The sequence below is a fragment of the Lithobates pipiens genome, unplaced genomic scaffold (genome assembly GCF_037356315.1).
Source record: "Lithobates pipiens isolate NorthernLeopardFrog02 unplaced genomic scaffold, aLitPip1_a1.2 Scaffold_11, whole genome shotgun sequence".
Lineage (NCBI taxonomy): Eukaryota > Metazoa > Chordata > Amphibia > Anura > Ranidae > Lithobates > Lithobates pipiens.
This window is the reverse complement of record NW_027507696.1, coordinates 21,301,710-21,322,479: the sequence shown is the minus strand read 5'-3', so window position 1 is coordinate 21,322,479 and position 20,770 is coordinate 21,301,710. Positions and strand designations below refer to the sequence as shown.

Sequence of the window (20,770 nt, the reverse complement as noted above, 5' to 3'; positions counted from 1 at the left end):
CAAAGTGCCAACGCTCTCAAGCTCCCCCCCCCCCCTTTGTTATTCTCCTCACCTCAGTGCATGTGACCGCACATTTAAGTTTGGTCAAACAGCACTGTTGAACCACCCCTGGGTTCTGTGATGTATAGACTGCAGGTTACTGAGCCGTTCTATGATTGTATCCTTAGTGTATATATAAAGAAAAGCTACATGGTGCTTTATTGTTTAAACCACATTTATTTAAAATATTGATCAAGGTACTCACACAACAAAGGTGCTTGTAGAGCACCACTCTAACACGCAGATCTGTATATAAACCAAATGAGGCTGTACGTCCATTGGTTTATCCACAGCCGCTCGTGCTAGCAATGCTGCTGCTGCTTACACTGTCCTGTCCCCTCCCCAACGCATGCTGACACAGGGATCACGTGTCTTCATCAGGGGGATTGCTGACAATCGCCCTGCTTTGATTCCCTCCACCACCCATAATTGCCACAATCTTCCTGCCCCTCCATTTACCTGCCACAGCAAAGGGAAACATCCCTGTGAAAGCTCTAAGTTGATTGGATTGTAGTTTATACAAGCCTATGGACTTTTACCTTCTTACCCTAATTTGATTATGCTGAAGTCTGTCAATTCACCTTCCAGGGATCCAGCACTGCTTAATACTCCCTTATGGCCTGAAGTGCTGAGCAATTAGTTTCCTCCGATGGATGAATGGAGCAACATGTGAGCAAACTGGTACTATAAGCCCTGAAAATGACAAAGCGCAGGATCGTCATAATGTGTATTTTAAAGCAATAGAAGCAATGGACATAAACAGGGTCATAGCAGAAGAGAGGTGTGTTTCTAGATGTTTTTCCATTTCTACCTATCAGGTCAGAAGAGGAGATACGCACTCTTTATGTGGGAGAGCTGTCCTTCCTAGAGAGCTGTTTACGTGTAAACCCCAAGTCTTATGGGACGTGGTACCATCGTTGTTGGGTAATGCAACATATGCCGGAGCCAGACTGGTCAAGGGAACTGCAACTCTGTAATCGTTTTCTGGAGATCGATGAAAGGAACTGTAAGTAACACTTTGTATATAAAGAATTTCTCAAGAAATGTCCATAAAAAGGTTTAATAACTTAACTCCCATTACCTATTCTTTTATAACCTTTCCACAGTTCATTGCTGGGATTACAGAAGAATTGTAACTCAGTCATCACAGGTCCCTGATGCTGATGAACTTGATTTAACCAGTAGTCTTATCACCAAAAATTTCTCCAACTACTCCTCCTGGCATTACCGCAGCAAATTGCTCCCACGGATCCACCCTGACCCAGAACGGCATGGCAGACTGTCAGAAGAGACCTTGCTTTCTGGTGAGACAAAATTATTAGAGGAAGACTAGAAATGTTGTAGAGACCCACATTGATCAATTTAAAGTGATATTAAAGCCTTCTTTTAAATAACAAACGTGTTATACGCTGCCAGAATGCTCCTCTTCTCGTGTCCTGGCCTGTCGCTCTCCTGCCGGGTGCCCCACATTAAGCAGCTTGCTATGGGGACACCCAAGCAGGCATTCTCCTGATCCGCGGCTCTATGTGTCCATTCACACATGGAGCCACAGCTCGGCCACGTCCCCTCTGTCTCCCTATTGGCTGTGATCAACAGCAGTGAGATCCAATGGCTCCCGCTGCTGCCAAAAGCCAATCAGGAATGCGAGTCCCCAGAGCGACAAGGCTCTAATGGACTTCGCTGTATCAAGAGGGGCCTCAGGTAAGTATTTCAGGGAGCTGCTGGACACAAAATGTTTTTTTTTTTATTACCTTAGTGCATTGAATGCATGAAGGTAAAATGGAAGGTAAAAAACCTTGTGCCTTTACAACCTCTTTAACCACTCGCCATCTGCCCACCGACGGAGGGACGGTGCTGCTCTCTGGGAGTACGTCATATAATGGCGCCCCAGAACAGCCGCTGCCGAGCGCCGATCTTAGCTGCGCCGTGTTGCTAGGGCATAGTGCGACCCTGATATCTGTAAAGAGTCATGGCCGTGGCTCTTTAACAATGTGGTTGGCTGTGTCCAATCACAGCCGGTCACATGTAAACAAGGAAGTGCCATGAATCGGCTTACCTCACACTGACAGAATGTGTGGCGAGGAGTGCCGATCAGTGGCATCTCTTCGCAGGGTAGACCTGGGCAGCTAATCAGTGCACTGATCATGAGTGCCCTGATTACAGGAAAGCCCAATCAGTGCCCATAAGTGATACCAGTCAGTGCAGCTTTCAGTGTCCATCAGTGCTGTCCATCAATGACCATCAGTTCCTCCCATCAGTGCCCATTGGTAACGTTCATCAGTGCCTATCCTTGCCGCCTATCAGTGCCCACCTATGCCACTTATCAGTGACCAACAGTGCCATCTTTCAGTGCCTATCAGTGCGGAATATTATTGCCTCCTCATCAGTGCCACCTAATCAGTCCTCATAAGTGCCACCTCTTCAGTGCACATAAGTGCCCATCAGTGCAAAAATTGGTGTATATCGCACTGACATGCAAATAGCAGCCAGCACAACACTAAGACAAGTGTAAACAAGCAATATGTGAAAAATACACTTTGTGCAGCGCTCAAACATTCATGAAAATTCATATATATACAATTTAATGTATAATGTGAAATGACCACAAAAATAAAACAGTGAAAAAATTATGTGAAACTCACACCCAAACTAAAGTCCATGTTCCATCATATAAAGGATTTTAAACTGAATAAAACAGTCCATAGATAACCAGTGAGAAAAACAATATAACCAGAAAGGGGATTCCATGTGCCATCAGTGTTGGAGTAAAGACACAGATAATGAAACCACCACCGGTCAGAGAGGAGGCTTACCGGAGTAAGAAGACTCAATGTAACGTTCAGTATCATATGCTCAATGAGTCAACAAGGCATGTGGTGTAAACACCAATATATGGGACCTCCACATCTGGGCTCCAGATCAGGATGGAAGATGGTCCAATTGGTCAGCAGTCCTCAAAAGCAGACAACTTGTCAGACCAAATCCCCTCAAGTGTTCGTAATAGCATGACCATAAGGAAAATACTCCACATAGTGTGAATCCGCATAAACATAAAAAAATTGGAAACACTCACATTTAGAAAGTGGATTAAGGGCTTTAAAGATATATGGTTATGGGTAACGCAATGACATCAACAGGGCTTGTCCCAATGCATTTTGTCTAAAGAGACATCGTCTGGGGTATCATGCCCCATGTGGGGGTCCAATATATCGGTGTTTACACCACATTTTACAACACATGTTTACAACACAGGAACAGAACTGAGGCTGTCAATCACCTGGAGATCCCTCCCTGTCACCCTCTTTTCTCTTGGTGTCAGGAAAACTTGTCAGAAGTGATTCATATTGATATTAGAGGAACAAATCAGCAGACAAAAATTACACTTAAGCCCCATACAAACTATCCGTTTTTCTGCTGAGTTTTTCCTTCAGATTTACCAAAACCATATAATATGAGGTCAAACCTTAGGAGTTTCAATTTGTATGCTATCAGGCAGGCCATTCTACTACATGGTTTAGGTAAACGTGAAGGAAAAAAATCAGCAGAAAAACTGATAGTGTGTATGGGGCTTCAGTGCTGTTAATTGAGACAAATGCATACTGTAGAGGGATGCTTTGTTCATATTTCATGTCTTAGCTTTACAAACACTTTAATGCACAATTAATAGTGAATTGCACAGGCTTCAAGGATTTACTGGTATCGGTACCAGTATTGTGAACGTTGCAAGTGTGTAGCCTAAGCAAAAAATCCAATTAAGGTTATCTGACTTTCAGATTAAGTGACATCTGTAGGTCTATGTTTTTTTTCCCCCAACCATTTTTATATAGCGTTGTGATCGTACACTATGTAGTGCATATTAACTATTCAGATTTTATTCCTATGGTGCTCACAATCTAATATGCCTACAAAATTCACACACCATATTAATAAGTTGCCTTTTGTTGACAGAACTGGAGCTTGTACAAAATGCCTTCTTCACTGATCCAAATGACCAGAGTGCCTGGTTTTATCATCGCTGGCTTCTTGGAAGAGGTGAGCAATCTGAAACCAGGTTATGTTTGTGTTAAAACGTTTCTTGAATCTAATATTCTAATATACATCAATTAACAATTGAATGGATTAGATCTCTACAGAATAATTGAGTTGAATATATATATATATATATATATATATAAATTTGAAATCTTCTAGTTATGGAAAAAGCTAAATTATATAGAATCTTATACTTGTAAAAGTATATATATTATACATACTGATTTATGTAGTATTTGATTTAGATGTGGCGTTAGACTGAAAGTTAGAAAACCATTTGCTGCCTAAGTTTGTATAAATTAGTATTTAGTGAATTTAGTAGTAAAAGGAGTTGAACAGAGAGATTTGCTGACAGACACAACACACCACGAGACATTGAAGGAAGGTGGTACAGCTACACACACAGATATACATCTGATTCAATCTTCATCTGAAGAATATAATCCATTATTGATTTTCTTTTTACATTCTACATTTTGATATTGTTCTTGTAATATTTTGCTATTTTTATTATTAAATACATTTTTTAGTTTTTAACAAGAACTGAACGCACTTTCTTGGAACTTTTCTCATCAATATGAATTATTGAATATATATATCGATATTAATACCATAATAACCATCTTTAACAGTTTGTTTTACAGTAAACTGTTTCCTTTGGTTTTATTATTTCTTTGGTAAACACTGAATAATAGCTGTTTGTTTTTTGTCAGGTGATCCTCCACTTTCCATTCGATGTATCTTAGCTGATCTGGAAGTACCTTTTGTAACTGTGACTTTTTCTCATCCAGTCCTTGTAAGTTAATGCTTCTTTGATCATTTAATTTCTCAAGAACAGACCTACAGTGCATCTGGAAAGTATTCACAGCGCTTTACTTTTTCCTCATTTTTATATGTTAGAGCCTTATTCCAAAATGGATTAAACTCATTATTTTCTTCAAAATTTTACAAACAATACCCCATAATGACGATGGGAAAGAAGTTTGTTTGAAATCTTTGCAAATGTATTAAAAATAAAAAATTTAAAAATCCCATGTACAGAAGTATTCCCAGCCTTTGCCATGACACTCAAAATTGAGCTCAGGTGCATCTTGTTTCCACTGATCATCCTTGAGATGTTTCTATAACTTGATTGGAGTCCACCTGTGGTAAATTCAGTTGATTAGACATGATTTGGAAAGGCACACACCTGTCTATATAAGGTCCCACAGTTAACAGTGTATGTCAGAGCACAAACCAAGCCATGAAGTCCAAAGAATTGTCTGTAGACCTCCAAGACAGAATTGTATCGAGGCACAGATCTGGGGAAGGGTACAGAAAAATTTCTGCAGCATTGAAGGATCTAATAGGATCCTCCATCATCTGTAAAAGGAAGAAGTTTGGAACCACCAGGACTCTTCCTAGAGCGGGCCGCCCAACCAAACTGAGTGATCAAGAGAGAGGGGCCTTAGTCAGGGAGGTGACCAAGAAACTGATGGTCACTCTGACAGAGATCCAGTGTTTCTCTGTGGAGAGAGGAGAACCTTCCAGAAGATTCAACTATCTCTGTAGTACTACAAAAAAGATGCCACGTCCCAGACCTGTGGGAAGGGTGTCCCCACTTCCACAGTGTGCTCCCAAGGGGGTGGTGTGGTGGATGCCCTTTTGGCGGGTGGGGCCTGTCGAACGGTCCTGGCAGTCCCCTCAGTGACTTAGACTCCTGAAAGGGTTGGGTCCAGGGAAATCACAGATTCTACTCTGGAGAAGTTCACGAGAAAGTGTTTGCAATGATCCCTCCTTTAACTGTGATATATTGGGTCGACTTTCATACCGCTTTTTGCTAGTCTAGATATCTGCTTGTTAGTAATTGTACACTTCGATTTTGGGCTCTGCAGGCCAAAAATGTATATGTACATTATTTGCATTTCTTTGTCATTTGTTAAAACTCAATAAAAATATTGAAAATTAAAAAAAAGACGCCACTGCCCCATCTATAGATGCCCATCGTAGTAAGCAGCATTGGAAGGCTACATAAGATATAAACAGGGCCAAGGATAAAAAACCAAGCTTACTTACCAACCAGCTCGCAGACAACCAATTAAACCTGTCTAACAGTATGCGTTAAAAGCAGGAGTTTAGTCTGCACGAATTTGCAAATGCATGCATAAGCCACAGAGCTTCGCCACCGCACCCTGATATCTGTGGTACCTAACACTAACTTATAAGTGTCTTCACAGTGGAAGCACATGCATTTTGTCGGATAGGTGGGGGCAGGTGGACTGAAGGGGAGCCCACCCCTTCTTAAAGGTACAGGAGCACACTGAGCACCCAGCATGTAGCTCAATTGCTCTGAAGGTTTCAGTACCTTGCCTGACCAATATACACGGCAGTGATACAAGGGCCAAGGATAAATCCAAGGGAAAAAAACAAGTTTACTTACTGACCAGCTCGCAGACAACCAATTAAACCTGTGTAACAGTATGCGTTAAAAGCAGGGGTTTAGTCTACACGCATTTGCAAATCTCTGCAGCACTCCACCAATCAGACCTCTATGGTAGAGTGGCCAGATGGAAGCCACTCCTCAGAAAAAAGGCACATTACGGCCTGCCTGGAGTTTGTCAAAAGGCACCTGAAAGACTTTCAGATCTTGAGAAACAAAATTCTCTGGTCGGATGAAACAAAGATTAAACTCTTTGGCCTGAATGGCAAGCATCATGTCTGAAGGAAACCAGGCACCGCTCATCACCTGGCCAATACCATCCCACAGTGAAGCATGGTGGTGGCAGCATCATGCTGTGGGGATGTTTTTCAGTGGCAGAAACTGGGAGACTAGTAAGGATCGGGGGAAAGATGAATGCAGCAATGTACAGAGACATCCTTGATGAAAACCTGCTCCAGAGTGTTCTGGACCTCAGACTGGGGTGAAGGTTCAACTTCCAACAGACTAAGGACCCTAAGCACACAGCCAAGATAACAAAGGAGTGGCTACGGGACAACTCTGTGAATGTCCTTGAGCAGCCCAGCCAGAGCCCAGACTTGAACCCGATTAAACATCTCTGGAGAGATCTGAAAATGGCTGTGCACCTACAATCCTCATCCAACCAGATGGAGCTTGAGAGCTCCTGCAAAAAAGAATGGAAGAAACTGCCCAAAAATAGGTTTACGAAGCTTATTGCATCATACTCAAAAAGACTTGAGGCTTTAATTGGTGCCAAAGGTGTTTCAACAAAGTATTGAGCAAAGGCTGTGAATACTTATGTACATGTGATTTATTATTTATTTATTTTTTTAATACATTTGGAAATATTTCAAACAAACTTCTTTCACATTGTCATTTTGGGGTATTTTTGTAGAATTTTGAGTTAAATAATTAATTCAATCCATTTTGGAATAAGTCTGTAACATAACAAAATATGGAAAAAGTGAAGCGCTGTGAATACTTCCCGTATGCCCTGGATTGACCATGCCTTATTTTCTATGAACTATAACCAGGTTTGACTTTAGTTATGGCTCCTTGATGGTTTGTAGGTAGTGATTTATTTGCTAAGGTTTAAAATACTATATGTATATGGTGTGTGCTATACATTTTTATAATGCATGAGCTGACTGATCTAGATTGTGTGCGTAATATAATTGAATGATTTACTTTTACCTTTTAGGTTTTATAGTTATATGGCTGGCATGCAGATCACTTCCTGTCTCTCCCCTGCTTACTGTGTTATAGTGTATCATTGTCAACAGCAAGATGTGGGAATAAGGGAATGTGAGTTCATAGTTGATGCATGCAATAATGCAATGAGCTGTGTAGATGGTGAAAACATGGCTCACAAGTTAAAAACACTGACAATATGTTTAACCATTAGCTCTTTACCTATACACTTGCTTACTCAACCCCTTTGTTTAATTAGTCTCTTCCTCCTTACCTTTTGCGTATGTGTATATTTGGGCCAAAAAAACACTACACGTACTGCACATTTTCATGTTGTCTCCTATTATGTTTTTGCTTTCACAAATTATTGCTTATTTGGGTAGGGAATACATTTATAGCTAAATTCCAGGAATATCCTAAATTCACCCTTGCAGTGCCACCCTACACACACTGCAAGGGTTAAATGCTTGTAATGTGTAGGGAGGAGTACAGTGCTGATTTAATCACTTACTGTTCTCCCCCACTCCAGCACTTTCCTCCTCTGCCTGGGGCTCCGGTCTGTGGATGGTGTCTCAATGCCATCACATATAACACATGGGCATTAACTGTCTTGTTGTACATTGAGGATGCTGGAGTGTGACTGCAGCCGTTCTCTGCTGCAGGAGCTCTATTTTAAATGGACCCCCCTCCCCTCCCTTTCAGAAAATCAGATTTCTTTATCGTACATCACGGGACACAGAGCCATAGTAATAACTATGTGGGTTATATAGGCCACCTTTAGGTGATGGACACGGGCACACCCTAAGACAGGAAGTTCACGCCCTATATAACCACTCCCATTACCGGGATTACATCTTTTTTTTTGCCAGTGTCTTACTTGTTGGTCACGAGTAAAGATGTACTGTGCAAAGGCTCCACTGGAGTAATCCTTGCTGAAGCACGCTTTGCAACCGGATCGATTCAAAGTGCCATTGAGGCCCAGGTGGATGGTACCTGGGCGTCGTGGCAGAAACAAGATTTTGCCTGTAACGCTTCTCTTGAGAGCTGGACCCTGGGATCCAGTGCTTTGGTCATACTACAATACCATAAAGCTTCCTGACAGGGTGCTATACAGGTCCAAGGCAGTGGAACCCCGATAAAAAGGGACCCCAGTCCTTGAAGGTTTTTTAACCACTTTGCGCCGAGTGGACGTCCTGGGAAGTCCTTGACTTTCCAGGGGTAAATCTGAATGATGCCTTTAGCTACAGACATCATTCAGATATTGGCTTTTTCAGCCGGCGATTCCCTGCACCATAAGAACGATCATAGCGGCTGTTCCGCCTCTTGATAGTTCTTACGGGCAGCGGGGGGGGGACGATCCCTCCGCCCTCTGGTGCTTCTACCAACTCACCGCTTCCATCAGTGAGTCGGACACAGGATCCACCGGCCCCCGGATGTTCATCATAGAGATTTCGGGCGGGCCAGATGGTCGCTGGAGTCTCTATGATCGTTCGGAGGCCAGGCGTAATGTTATGACGTCACGCCCGGCCTCTGCATTCAAAAACCGGCGCCGCCTTGGCCGGGTGAAGCCGTGATCGCTTTTTGTTTTTTTTTATTTTAGGCTTCCCAGCCTAAAAATAGGTAAAAGTAAATAGGTCCGATCATGCCATTCCTTGTAATAGGAATAAAAGTAATCACATTTTTTTTAAGTGTCAAAAAAATAAAAGTAAAATTAACAATAAAAAAACAATAAAAAAAATTGAAAGCGTCCTTGTCTCCGTGAGCTCATACGCAGAAGCAAATGCATACGTAAGTCCCGCCCACATATAAAAACAGTGTTCAAACCACACATGTAAGGTATCGCCGCGAACGTTAGAGCGAGAGCAATAATTCTAACCCTAGACCTCCTCTGTAACTCAAAACGTGACCAGTAAAAAATTTTAACTGTCGCCTATGGGGATTTTTAAATACCAAGGTTTGGCGCCATTCCACGAGCGTGTGCAATTTTGAAGCGTGACATGTTGGGTATCTATTTACTTGGCGTATCTTCATCTTTCACAGTATGCAAAAAAATTGTGCTAATTTTACTGTTTTTTTTGGGGGAGGGTTTTGTTTTTTAAAGCATGAAACAGTTTTTTTTTTTTTTCAGAAAAAAAGTGTGTTTGAAAAAATTGCTGCGCAAATACCTTGCAACGACTGCCATTGTATTCTCTAGGGTCTTTGCTAAAAAAACATATATAATGTTTGAGGGTTCTATGTAATTTTCTAGCAAAACAATTATGAATTTTACATGTAGGAGAGAAATGTCAGAATTTGCCTGGGTGCAAAGTGGTTAACGGAGCCCACTGTGATGGGTGAAGATTGGGTCTGTTTGGTTTTACCACAGAATCCTGCGGCGGGATAAGGTAAGTGGAGATTCCTAAGGCATTTTAAAAGTTTCTTTGGATTTCTCCTTGCAGTAAATGTTGTCATGCATAAAGTCGCCACTAGAGGGTGTAAAGAGCACGTACCTGTTCCATGCTTTCAGATCTCGCTCTATGTCAGCAGAAGCTGCAGGTTCTTCCAGCTATCCGTTCCTGGCCATCAGTAAGATGTTTGGAGGGGGGGATTTGATTGGAATTACCCCCACCTGGGCTGGGTTTCCTCTCCCCTCTCCAGGAGCAGGCAGGGGAGCGCTAAAGGGTCCGGCAGTTTGCCGCTCCGCCCCCTTTCCACCACCCTCAGTAGCGACAGCTCTCCTCTCTTCCCCAGTGCCCTCCTCCTCCAACCTCCCCACACACACATTGATCGGATGCCCACGTGCGAGCGTGAATCACTTTAAAAGAGAAGGTGGGGGCGTAGTAAGGAAGTAGGGGGTGTGGCTTAGCGCGGTATTGGCATGGGCATCACAGCGCAGGACGGCATAGTTTACAGAAACGTCCATTGCCAGACTAATTTGGCTGACAGAGAGACACAGAAGTAGACCTGGACATGTGAGTGTGGGACACAGACATTCCCTAAGGCACAATTACTCTGCAGGCTGAGCGTTTAATAGCAGTAACAATTACTGACTATTACTCAGCAGTAGGTGCAGGTTTTTTTGGCAGTACCTCTGCATTTGTGCTTAGGACTATGCCTTCCAGAAGGGGAGGTATAAATTCCTCAAAAAGGGGACCAAAGGTATCCCCCTCAGGCTCTGAGGATCCTAGTCTCACCTCAGCAGTGTCGCCCCCCCCCCCCCCCCCCTCCCAGAGGAACCCAGGGATCGCTGATCAGGGTGAGTCCTCAGGTTTGTCAAGTGTTCCAACACTTTAGCCCCTGTCTACATTACTGGGGATGTTTTTTTCTCAGCCTTGGTGGGGTTGGAGGAAAGATTGACTGCTCTAATCACATCTTCCCAGCATGAGAGAAAACGCGATGGGTCTCCTTCTACTGCCCAGGTCCCTCAAACAGAGGATCAGTGAATGGGTTAGGATGAGGCCCCCTTAGGGGACCGCGGGGAGGCTGACTCCCCTTCCAAGGAATCGGTTATGGAAGAACCTTTTTCAACTTAACAACCTGAAAAATTGCTGGTACAATTGCTTACAGAAATGGTTCGTTCCACATTTAAGCTACCCTCAAATGAGTCAGCTGAAAGGCCCATTTCTGCTTTGGGTTCCCTAAAGCCTCCCCCAAGCTATGCATGCTTTTTCTGTCCAACCACTGCTGGAACAGTTTATGTATTCTGAGAGGGATCACCCAGATAAACATTTTCTCCTTCCAAAAAAGTTCTCAACACTTTTTCCTATGGAGGAAAAATTCACAAAATGGTGGAATATACCGGCAATTGATGCAGCTATTTCCTCTGTGAATAATAATTTAACTTGTCCAGTAGACAATGCTCAGATGCTTGGGGATATAACCAATAAAAGATTGGAATTCCTGTTTAAAAAGCTTGTTTTCTTTGGCAGGAACAGTAACTCAACCTACAGTGGCGGCAATAGGTGTATGTCAATCCCTGAAGGACCAGTTGAGACCAGTACTGAAGGTCATCGGGATTTAGCCGAGCTGCCAGGGGCGTTATGTTTTGCTATTGACGCTATTAGAGATTCTATTCTTCGGGCTTCACGCCTTGCGCTTGTACTTGCGTAGGATCTTATGGTTGAAAAATTGGTCAGCCGAAGCGCCATGCAAAAAACTCCTGGCTGGGTTTCCTTTTCATGGTGAACGGCTGTTTCGAGATGATTTGGATAAATACGTGCAGAAAATTTCAAGTGGAAAAAGTACCCTTTTGCCAATTAAGAAAAGGAATAAACGTCCTTCATTTAAACGGGCTCCTTCTCCAAGGTCAGGGGCATCAACCACTAGGCAGTGGCGAAAGGCCTCTGCCGTCAGGTTCAAGAGGTAAACCTCAGAGTCAACCCCAGGGACAGAAGAAGTCCTGGGGAAGTACCTACAAAGAGGTATCCTAAGGCCTCTTTATGAACGGGCACCCCCTGTCGTGTGAGTGGGGGGGAAGACTTCTGCAGTTCTCAAGGGTCTGGCAGGAAGAGTTTCGGGACAGATAAGTGGTCTCCACAGTAGCTCTAGGTTACAAACTAGAGTTACTGGGAGTTCCCGTCTTCTCGTTTTCTGAGATCAAATGTCCCCAAAGATCCAGAGAAAAAGAAGTCTCTCTTTCAAGCATTAGAGCGGCTCTTGTCTCAAAGAGTGATCATGGAGGTCCCCATGGAAGAGCAGAGGTTGGGGTTTTATTCAAACCTCTTCATGCTGCCAAAACCAAATGGAGATGTCAAACCCATTCTACATCTCAAGGATCTGAACTGATTACTAAATATCCGCTCGTTTCGTATGGAATCGATCTGATCAGTAGTCTCCATCCTGCAAGGAGGAGAACTTCTGGTGTCAGTCGACATCAAGGATGCATACCTGCATGTGCCTATTTTACCCGCTCACCAGAAGTATCTACATTTCGAGGTAGAGAAACTCCATTTCCAGTTTGTAGCTTTGCCTTTCGGTCTATCCACTGCACCCTGGGTGTTTACAAAAGTTCTGGCCCCTTCTCTGGCCAAACTAAGGACTCAAGGTAGAACAGTTATTGCATACCTAGACGACCTGCTCTTGGTAGACAGGTCAGTAGCCCACTTAAACAAAAGCGTTGTCACCACAGTCAACTACCTGAAAGACCTAGGGTGGATCCTCAACCTAGAGAAGTCTTTCTTAAAACCTTTAAGAAGGCTAGAATACTTGGGTCTGATCATAGATACGGACCATAAAACAGCATTAAAGGAGCTGGTCCAGATCGTTAGGGTGAAGAAGGACTCTCCTATTTACCTTTGTATGAGGTTATTAGGGAAGATGGTGGCTTCATTCAAAGCCTTTCCCTATGCTCAGTTTCATTCGAGACTGCTACAAAACAGTATCCTATCCGCTTGGAGCAAAAGGATCCAAGCCTTAGACCTCCCAATGCACCTGTCTCCAAAGGTGTGCCAGAGCCTCAGTTAGTGGTGGTTAACCAAGAATCTGCAGAAAGGGAAATCCTTCATACTAGTTACATGGAAAGTGCTAACAACAGATCCCAGCCTTTCAGGTTGGGAGTAGTGCTGGAAGAGGCCACTGCCCAGGGGAAATGGTCCAGAACCGAAAGGACCTTGCCCATCAGTATTCTAGAGATTCTGGTAGCACTCTTGGGCCTAGACATTCAGATTGCAGAATTGTCCTGTCAGGATCCAATCCAACAGTGCCGGGGCAGTGGCCTATATCATTTACCGGGGGGGGGCACAAGAAGTCTTGCGGCCCAGAGAGAGGTGAACCATATCCTAACTTGGGCTGAAAATCATGAACCTTGCCTGAGCATTGCCTCCTATTCTGCTGCTTCCACGACTTCTTTGCAGGATCAAGCAGGAAAGGAAGTCGTGGTTCTTGTGGCCCAGAATATCTTGGTATGCAGAGATCTTAAAGATGGTGGTAGGAGACCCATGGACCTTAGTACCACATCCGGACCTGCTGTCGCAGGGTTCTGTATTCCATCCTACCTTACAAACGATAAATTTAACGCTTTGGCTATTGAAACCCACATTCTGAGGAAGTGTGGGCTGTCAGGATCAGTTGTATCTACCTTGATTAATGCAAGGAAGCCAGCCTACTGAGTCATATATTATAGAGTCTGGAAGGCATATCTTTCCAGGGGTTGCCATCCTAGAAAATATGTCATAAGTAGAATGCTTGATTTTCTGAAAATAGTTAGAGATGAAGTTGGCCTTAAGTACTACCAAAGGCCAGGTCTCGGCCTTATCGGTATTGTTTCAATGACCACTTGCTTCGCATTCCCTGGTCCGTAATTTTATACAGGGGGTAACACGACTTAATCCACCGGTTAGGTCACCCCTGAATTCTTGGGACATGAATTTAGTTCTTTAGGTGTTATATAATCAGTTTTTTTGAGCCAATATGATATATTCGCTTGGTCCTTTTGACAGGGAAATTTGTTTTTCTGGTAGCTATATCTTCTGCAAGAAGAATATCAGAGTTGGCGGTTCTTTCTTGTAAAGAGCCATATTTGATTATTCACAAGGATAAGGTAGTATTGCGTCCTCATCCTAACTTTCTACCGAAGGTAGTGTCAGGTTTTCATTTAAAATTGTTCTACCTTCATTTTTTCCTTGTTCTACGGAGCAAAAGTCGCTACATTTGCTGGATGTAGTGAGAGCAGTCGCGGTCTACCTGAAAGCGACTGTTCAGATTCGAAAAACAAATGTTTTGTTTGTGCTGCCTGAAGGTCCTAGGAAAGGACAGGCAGCCGCAAAATCTACTATTTCTAAGTGGATTCAGCAAGTAATTGTTTAAGCTTATGGTTTGAAGAGGAAGATTCCACCTTTTCAAATCAAAGCGCAGTCCACCAGGGCTGTTAGTGCTTCGTGGGCAATGCATCACCATATGGTCTTCAGTCCATACATCCACTAGATTCTAGGTGGATGTAAAAAGGCATGAGAATATCACCTTTGGGCACAATGTCCTGCAGGCTGCAGTATAGGTCCTCAAGTCCGATGGCGCCAAGTTTTGTTTCCCCTAAGATATCCCTGAGGGTAGCATTGTTCTGGGACATCCCACATAGTTATTACTATGGCTCTATGTCCCGTGATGTACAATAAAGTAAATAGGATTTTTATAACGGCTTACCTGTAAAATCCTTTTCTTGGAGTACATCACGGGACACAGAGGTGCCTCCCCTATTTGGATACACGTATATTGCTTTGCTACAAAAACTGAGGTACTCCCGGTAATGGGAGGGGTTATATAGGGAGTGAACTTCCTGTCTTAGGGTGTGCCAGTGTCCATGACCTAAAGGTGGCCTATATAACCCACATAGTTATTACTATGGCTCTGTGTCCCGTGATGTACTCCAAGAAAAGGATTTTACAGGTAAGCTGTTATAAAAATCCTATTTTTCTGTGATTAATAGAATAAGTACACCTCTATACTGGAAGAATAGTCTGTGCACCCGCTGTTGATTGATTGCTGTTGAAGTGCTTGGCAGGAGCTTTTTTGCATTTGACCCTGCAAAGCAAAGTAGCAGCAATCAGTTGATTGCCCATTTTTTGCAATATGGATGCACTTAACCACTTCCCACCCACGGCCGTCATATGACGTCCTGGACTTTCAGTGGGAATATCTGAATAATGCTAGCAGCCACAGGCATCATTCAAATATCCTTGTTTTCAGCTGGCGATTCTGTGCACCATAAGAACGATCATAATGGCAGTTCCACCACTTGATCGTTCTTACAGGCAACGGGAGGGGACATCCCCCCTCCCGCCGCTATCCGGTGCTTCTCCGGGCTCTCCCATGCCATCGGGAACCCCGAGAAAGAATCGTCCGGCGCCGGATGATGACGATAGAGATTTCCGGTGACCAGATGGTCACCAGTCATCTCTATGTCCGTCGAAGGCCCAGGCGCGTTAGGACGTCACGCCCGGGTTCCCGGAAGTAAACAAAGCCGCGATCGTGGCTGTCAGCATGGGATCGGTGACATTTTTTTCACAATCTCATGCTTTCCAGCCTGGAGGAGAGATGTGCGGTCTTACTGACCCCATATCTCTCCATAAAGAGGACCTATCACATAGATTCCTATTACAAGGGATGTTTGCATTCCTTGTAATAGGAATAAAACTGATCAAAAAAAAAATTTGTAAAAAAAAAAAAGTAAAATAAAAAAATTTGTTTTTTGAAACGCCCCTGTCCCCAGTAGCTAGCGCTCAGAAGCGAACGCACACGTTAGTCCCACCAACATATGTAAACGCCATTCAAACTACACATGTGAGGTATCACCACGTGCGTTAGAAAGCAAGCAACAATTCTAGCTCTAGACCTCCTCTGTAACTCTCGATATGTAAACTGTAAAAAAATTTAAAGCATCGCCTATTGAGATTTTTTAGTACTGAAGTTTGGCGTCATTCCATGAGTGTTCGCAATTTTAAAGCGTGACATGTTAGGTATCTATTTACTCGGCGTAACATCATCTTTCATATTATGCAAAAAAATTGGGCTAACTTTACTGTTTTGTTATTTTTTAAATCATGAAATGTTCCCCCCCCCCCTTTCATGACCAGGCTATTTTTTTGTGATACAGCCTTTTGTTACTTTAAAGTGCTATAATATTAATATAATAAGGCTTACCTGTAGGTACTGTAAATATCTCCTGAACCTGCACGGTTTAGGAGATATTTACCATATATGCTTACGCTGACGTAAAACAGTACAGGTTTGTGCCCAGCTCAAATTTCATGAATCAGGTTTACAACCACTTTTACAGTATATATTAGGGGTTGGCCAATTATCGGTGTGGCCGATATTCAGTTTTTTTGAATCATCGGTCACAAACTTAATGATGTTACCGATATTGCTTCAAGGGATTGTACCAGGATGATGTGTGCAGCTGCAGGCATCACCCTGGTACTGTTGCATTAACAACAGATGCAGAGAGAGATTGATTTGGGGTGGTATTTGATCACCACTGCAACACTTTATTTTTTGTGCAATAAATGGAAAAAAAAATGTGATGAAATTTTTTTGAAAAAAAAACCCAATATTTTTTACTTTCTGCTATAAAACATATCCAATAAAAAAAATCAAATGTCCTCATAAATTCATGCCAATATGTATTCTACTATATGTTTTTGGTTATAAAATCCCAATAAGCGTATATTGATTGCTTTGCGCAAAAAGTATAGTGTCCACAAACTATGGTAAATATACTGGGAAACTTACAGTGGGCTGGGATATTGTGGGGGGACAATCTAACACTAACTGACACTTTGTGGGAGCCAGTGACATTAATACAGTGATCAGTGCTAAAGAATATCCACTGTCACTATACTAGTGATACTTGCTAGGAGGGGGTTAAACATCTAGGGTGATCGAAGGGTTAAATGTATGCCTAGCCAGTGTTTCCATGTGCTGCTTTCACTAAGGGATGTGATGAATTTTTTCTTTCCCTGCTCTCCAGGGAAAGAAAACCCATCACACCGCTGCTGTCAAGACAGAGCTCTGCCCTGTTTACATCCATCCAGCTTCTCTTCTCGACAATCAACAGGTGATGGAGACATCCATTGGCAGGCGCCCGCTGATCAGCTTCTGCTGTGACCAATTACAGCAGAAGCGGTGCACACGCGCTTGCCCCCTACCCAGAACTGCAAAATCACATGTGTAAATATATGTGATTCTGCACAGTACAGCTGCCCTGTAGCAGTAAATATGCTATAGGGCGGTCAGCAAGTGGATAAATTGGGGACAAATACAGTAATAAATATTATAATTAATATTAAGGATTATGTCTACTCTTCCATGTGCTGTCCCAACTAAAAATTTGGTTGGGGGGGGTTAAACTGGTGGATTATATTGCTTGAGGAGCTTGGGTGTTCTCTAAACCTTAGTGGAGGGACTACCAAAATGTAATGAAATACCAAGGGGACATTTATGTTATGTAAACTTTCTGGGGATCTATCTACAGTAAGTTCTGCTTTAGGGCCAGTTCACACCACATGCAGTCCAGTGCGTTTTTTTTTTTTCGCCATCACAAACGCATGGAAAGTAGGTTATATTCTATGGCATAGTACACACCAGTGCTTGCAGTTCCAGTGTGTTCCAGAAAAAATAGTAGAACATGCTGTATTTTTCCTGCACTGTACTGGAACGCTGTAAAATGCATCAAAAATGTACTGGAACACACGTGTCTTTTTTTAAGGTTAAGAAAATAGGGGGGGGGGGGGGGGATGCACTGGACTGCATCAAAAATGCATCGAAAACGCACTGGAATGCATAAAAACTGCGTCACATGCAGAAAAACATCTGGAACGCCTCCGGACTGCGTTTCTATGGTGAACTGCACCTCAATTTAATCATTTTCCATGAGTTCTAAAGAATCAGTTGACAAGTGCTCTCAAGGGATGTACTGCAAATGGGCTCTGAATCCTTTTCCCGGACATGTTTTCCTGTAAATCTTACTGAACACAATATCTCTACTACATTCAATTATAATGACACTTAGAAACCCAACAAAAGACTTGAAATGCCAACTTTGGAAGAAGTATAAGCAGTATAAACCATTAGGAAGAGTAGATTTTTAAGCACAATGCAATATTTTCTTTTACAAAGGTTTATTGATGGAAAATTGAATACAACAAATAAGTACAACAATGTGATGGTTACATCGGACACAAGATGGAGAGGAGGATTCCAACAAAGGGATGTTATTTGTGTAGTACAATAGTCATCAGTACAGCAATAAAAAAATATATAAGGAAATAAAAGTAAAAGAGTAGATATAGAGATAAGCTCAATAAACAATCCGAATTATATTGCTCGGTAGGCACATATATAAAAAAAAAAGGGCAACATAAGTAAGTAGATATATTCTTTTATCTACCTCGAGTTGGTTGTGGGTAAAAGAGAAAAAATAATAAGGTAGTCCAGTTTATTTAGTTTGATTGTACCATATCGGTGTAACCAACAGTAATAAACCGAGTCCGTGATATTAGGAGTCACAGGAGAGAGTACCCATAAAATAAAGAGAATGGGTAGACGAGAGAGATTAAGGGGGGAACATAAGAGAAAAAGAAAAAGAGGGAGGAAGAAGGGGGGAAGGGGAGGAAGAGTCCATCATGGGGGGGGGGGGGGTGCATCCGGAGGCCTTTCGATTGATAAAAGTAGGTTGTTGAACCTGGAGGGTTGGTTATAAGCTATCCATGGTTGCCAGACCCTAAGAAATGTAGTATGTGTGTGAAAAGCCAGGTACGTCAGTTTCTTATTAATCATAATCTCATTCATACGATTTTTCACTGCTTCGAAGCTAAGTATAGGAGTTTTCCAAGCCCTCGCAATGGTCAGCTTTGTTGCATTAAAAAGGTGTTGGGCCAATTGTCTTTCCAGGTGGAGAAGTTCAGGGATAAGTTTACATAGAATAGCTTCATAGGGGTCTCTCTTCAAGTTGGAGTGGAGCATATTGCGTAAGAGGGTACAGACCCGAAGTCTGACCCAAAGTCTATATACCTTTTGGGCATGTCCACCAGATGTGGGCCATGGTACCACAGTGAACAACCCCGGTAACCATGAGGAGAATAAGAAGGAATAAAACGAGCTAGCCTAGCAGGCATGTAGTACCATCTGTAGAATACCGTGTATGCATTTTCTAGAGTAAGAACATTCCTAGAGCTCTTTGTAAGGGATATTGTCATGATCTGCCAGTCCTCCGGATCTAATGTTTTGCCAAAGTCTTTTTCCCATTGAGTATGATATATTCTCACTGGGGGTTTCCTCATAGAGATAATGGAGGAGTAGAGTAGAGATATTACCCCTGGGCAGTGGGGTGTGGCCCTGCAAATATTTTCAAAGGGGGTCAGGGTACATGGGGTAGGTTGAGCCCTTATGAGTTGTTGAAGGAAATGTTTAATTTGAAGATAGCTATAATGTTCTCGTAGGGGTATATCATGGGAAGATCTAAGCATTTCAAATGTGAGTATTCTCATGGGGGTGAACAGAGAATGGACATCTGTGAATCCACTATCCGTCCACCATGAGAATTGTTTAGGGTTTTCACAACTGGGGGGAAATAACGGGCAGTGAGCAAGGCGTAGTGGTGGTAGGTGGGAGGATATTAGGCCAACCGAATATTTAACAGAGTCCCATAGGCGGAGAGAGTGGACCATACACGGCCCAAACCCACGTGGGCGCTTCGGGGAGGGAGCCAGGGTAGAGGAGATAGGTATAGGATGTGATTCGACCAGGTCAATAGTGGCCCATATCAGCATTTGATAGGTGTCATGTTGGGTTAGTGGCCAATGTTCGCTGCCGTGTAATACATCTGAAGATTGAGGACTGAGAGACCACCATTGATCCTCCGAGCGTACAGTGTTTGCTTGTTAATGCGGGGGCGGGTGGAAGAGTTTGCGTTTGGTGGATTTGCAATATGTAAGAAGCAATTGGGACTGGTAATACTCTGAAAAAATAGAGCAGTTTTGGGAGATAGGTCATGCGGATCGCAAGCACAATGCAATATTTTGAGGTGCTTCCTTTTGTGATCATTGTTGCGGCCCATTTATTCACTGTGAGGAAGAGGACATTTATTTATTTTTTACTCCTAGCACATCATGTGGCTTATTTGGGCGGGTTCATGTGCATTCTGGCTACATAATGATTTAGCCTTGCAGCAATAGTATTTTGCACAAACTTTACTGCTAAAATAAATGTTTCTGTACTCCACATTGCTATTAAAGTAATGAATTTGAATGCTATAGCGGAATGCCACTGCTGTTTATCCCTGTTTTTTATAATGTTTAAATGTCTTAACCAATTATATTTAAAGTGCAGTGCCTTTAGGGCTAGTTCACACCACAGAAACATAGTCTGGATGCCATTCTGCAAGAGCGCGTTTTTGATGTGTCTCTGTGTTTTTTATTTGTTTTTGTTTTTTTACTGTAACTCATTCCAGTCCATTGCGTTTTAGATGCATTCCAGTGCATTTATGATGCATTTTGCCACTTTCCAGTACAGTATCTTGCACAAAACAGTGCAGCATGTTCTACTGTTGATGACTGTAATGGAACCCACTGCAGTGGTCTGAAATTTGCCATTGAAATC

At 42.7% G+C, this 20,770-nt stretch overlaps 1 protein-coding gene across 3 annotated transcripts in view; it reads left to right on the top strand.

Annotated features, from left to right (window-relative positions):
• The window catches only part of RABGGTA (Rab geranylgeranyltransferase subunit alpha), a 90,439-nt gene that overhangs the window by 28,724 nt on the left and 40,945 nt on the right, over positions 1 to 20,770 (top strand). For all 3 annotated transcript variants that reach the window (XM_077469738.1, XM_077469756.1, XM_077469746.1), the window contains exons 5-8: positions 858 to 1,045; positions 1,146 to 1,343; positions 3,988 to 4,071; positions 4,785 to 4,867. In XM_077469738.1, the coding sequence (XP_077325864.1) occupies positions 858 to 1,045; positions 1,146 to 1,343; positions 3,988 to 4,071; positions 4,785 to 4,867 (553 nt within the window). The remainder of the gene's footprint in view (positions 1 to 857; positions 1,046 to 1,145; positions 1,344 to 3,987; positions 4,072 to 4,784; positions 4,868 to 20,770) is intronic.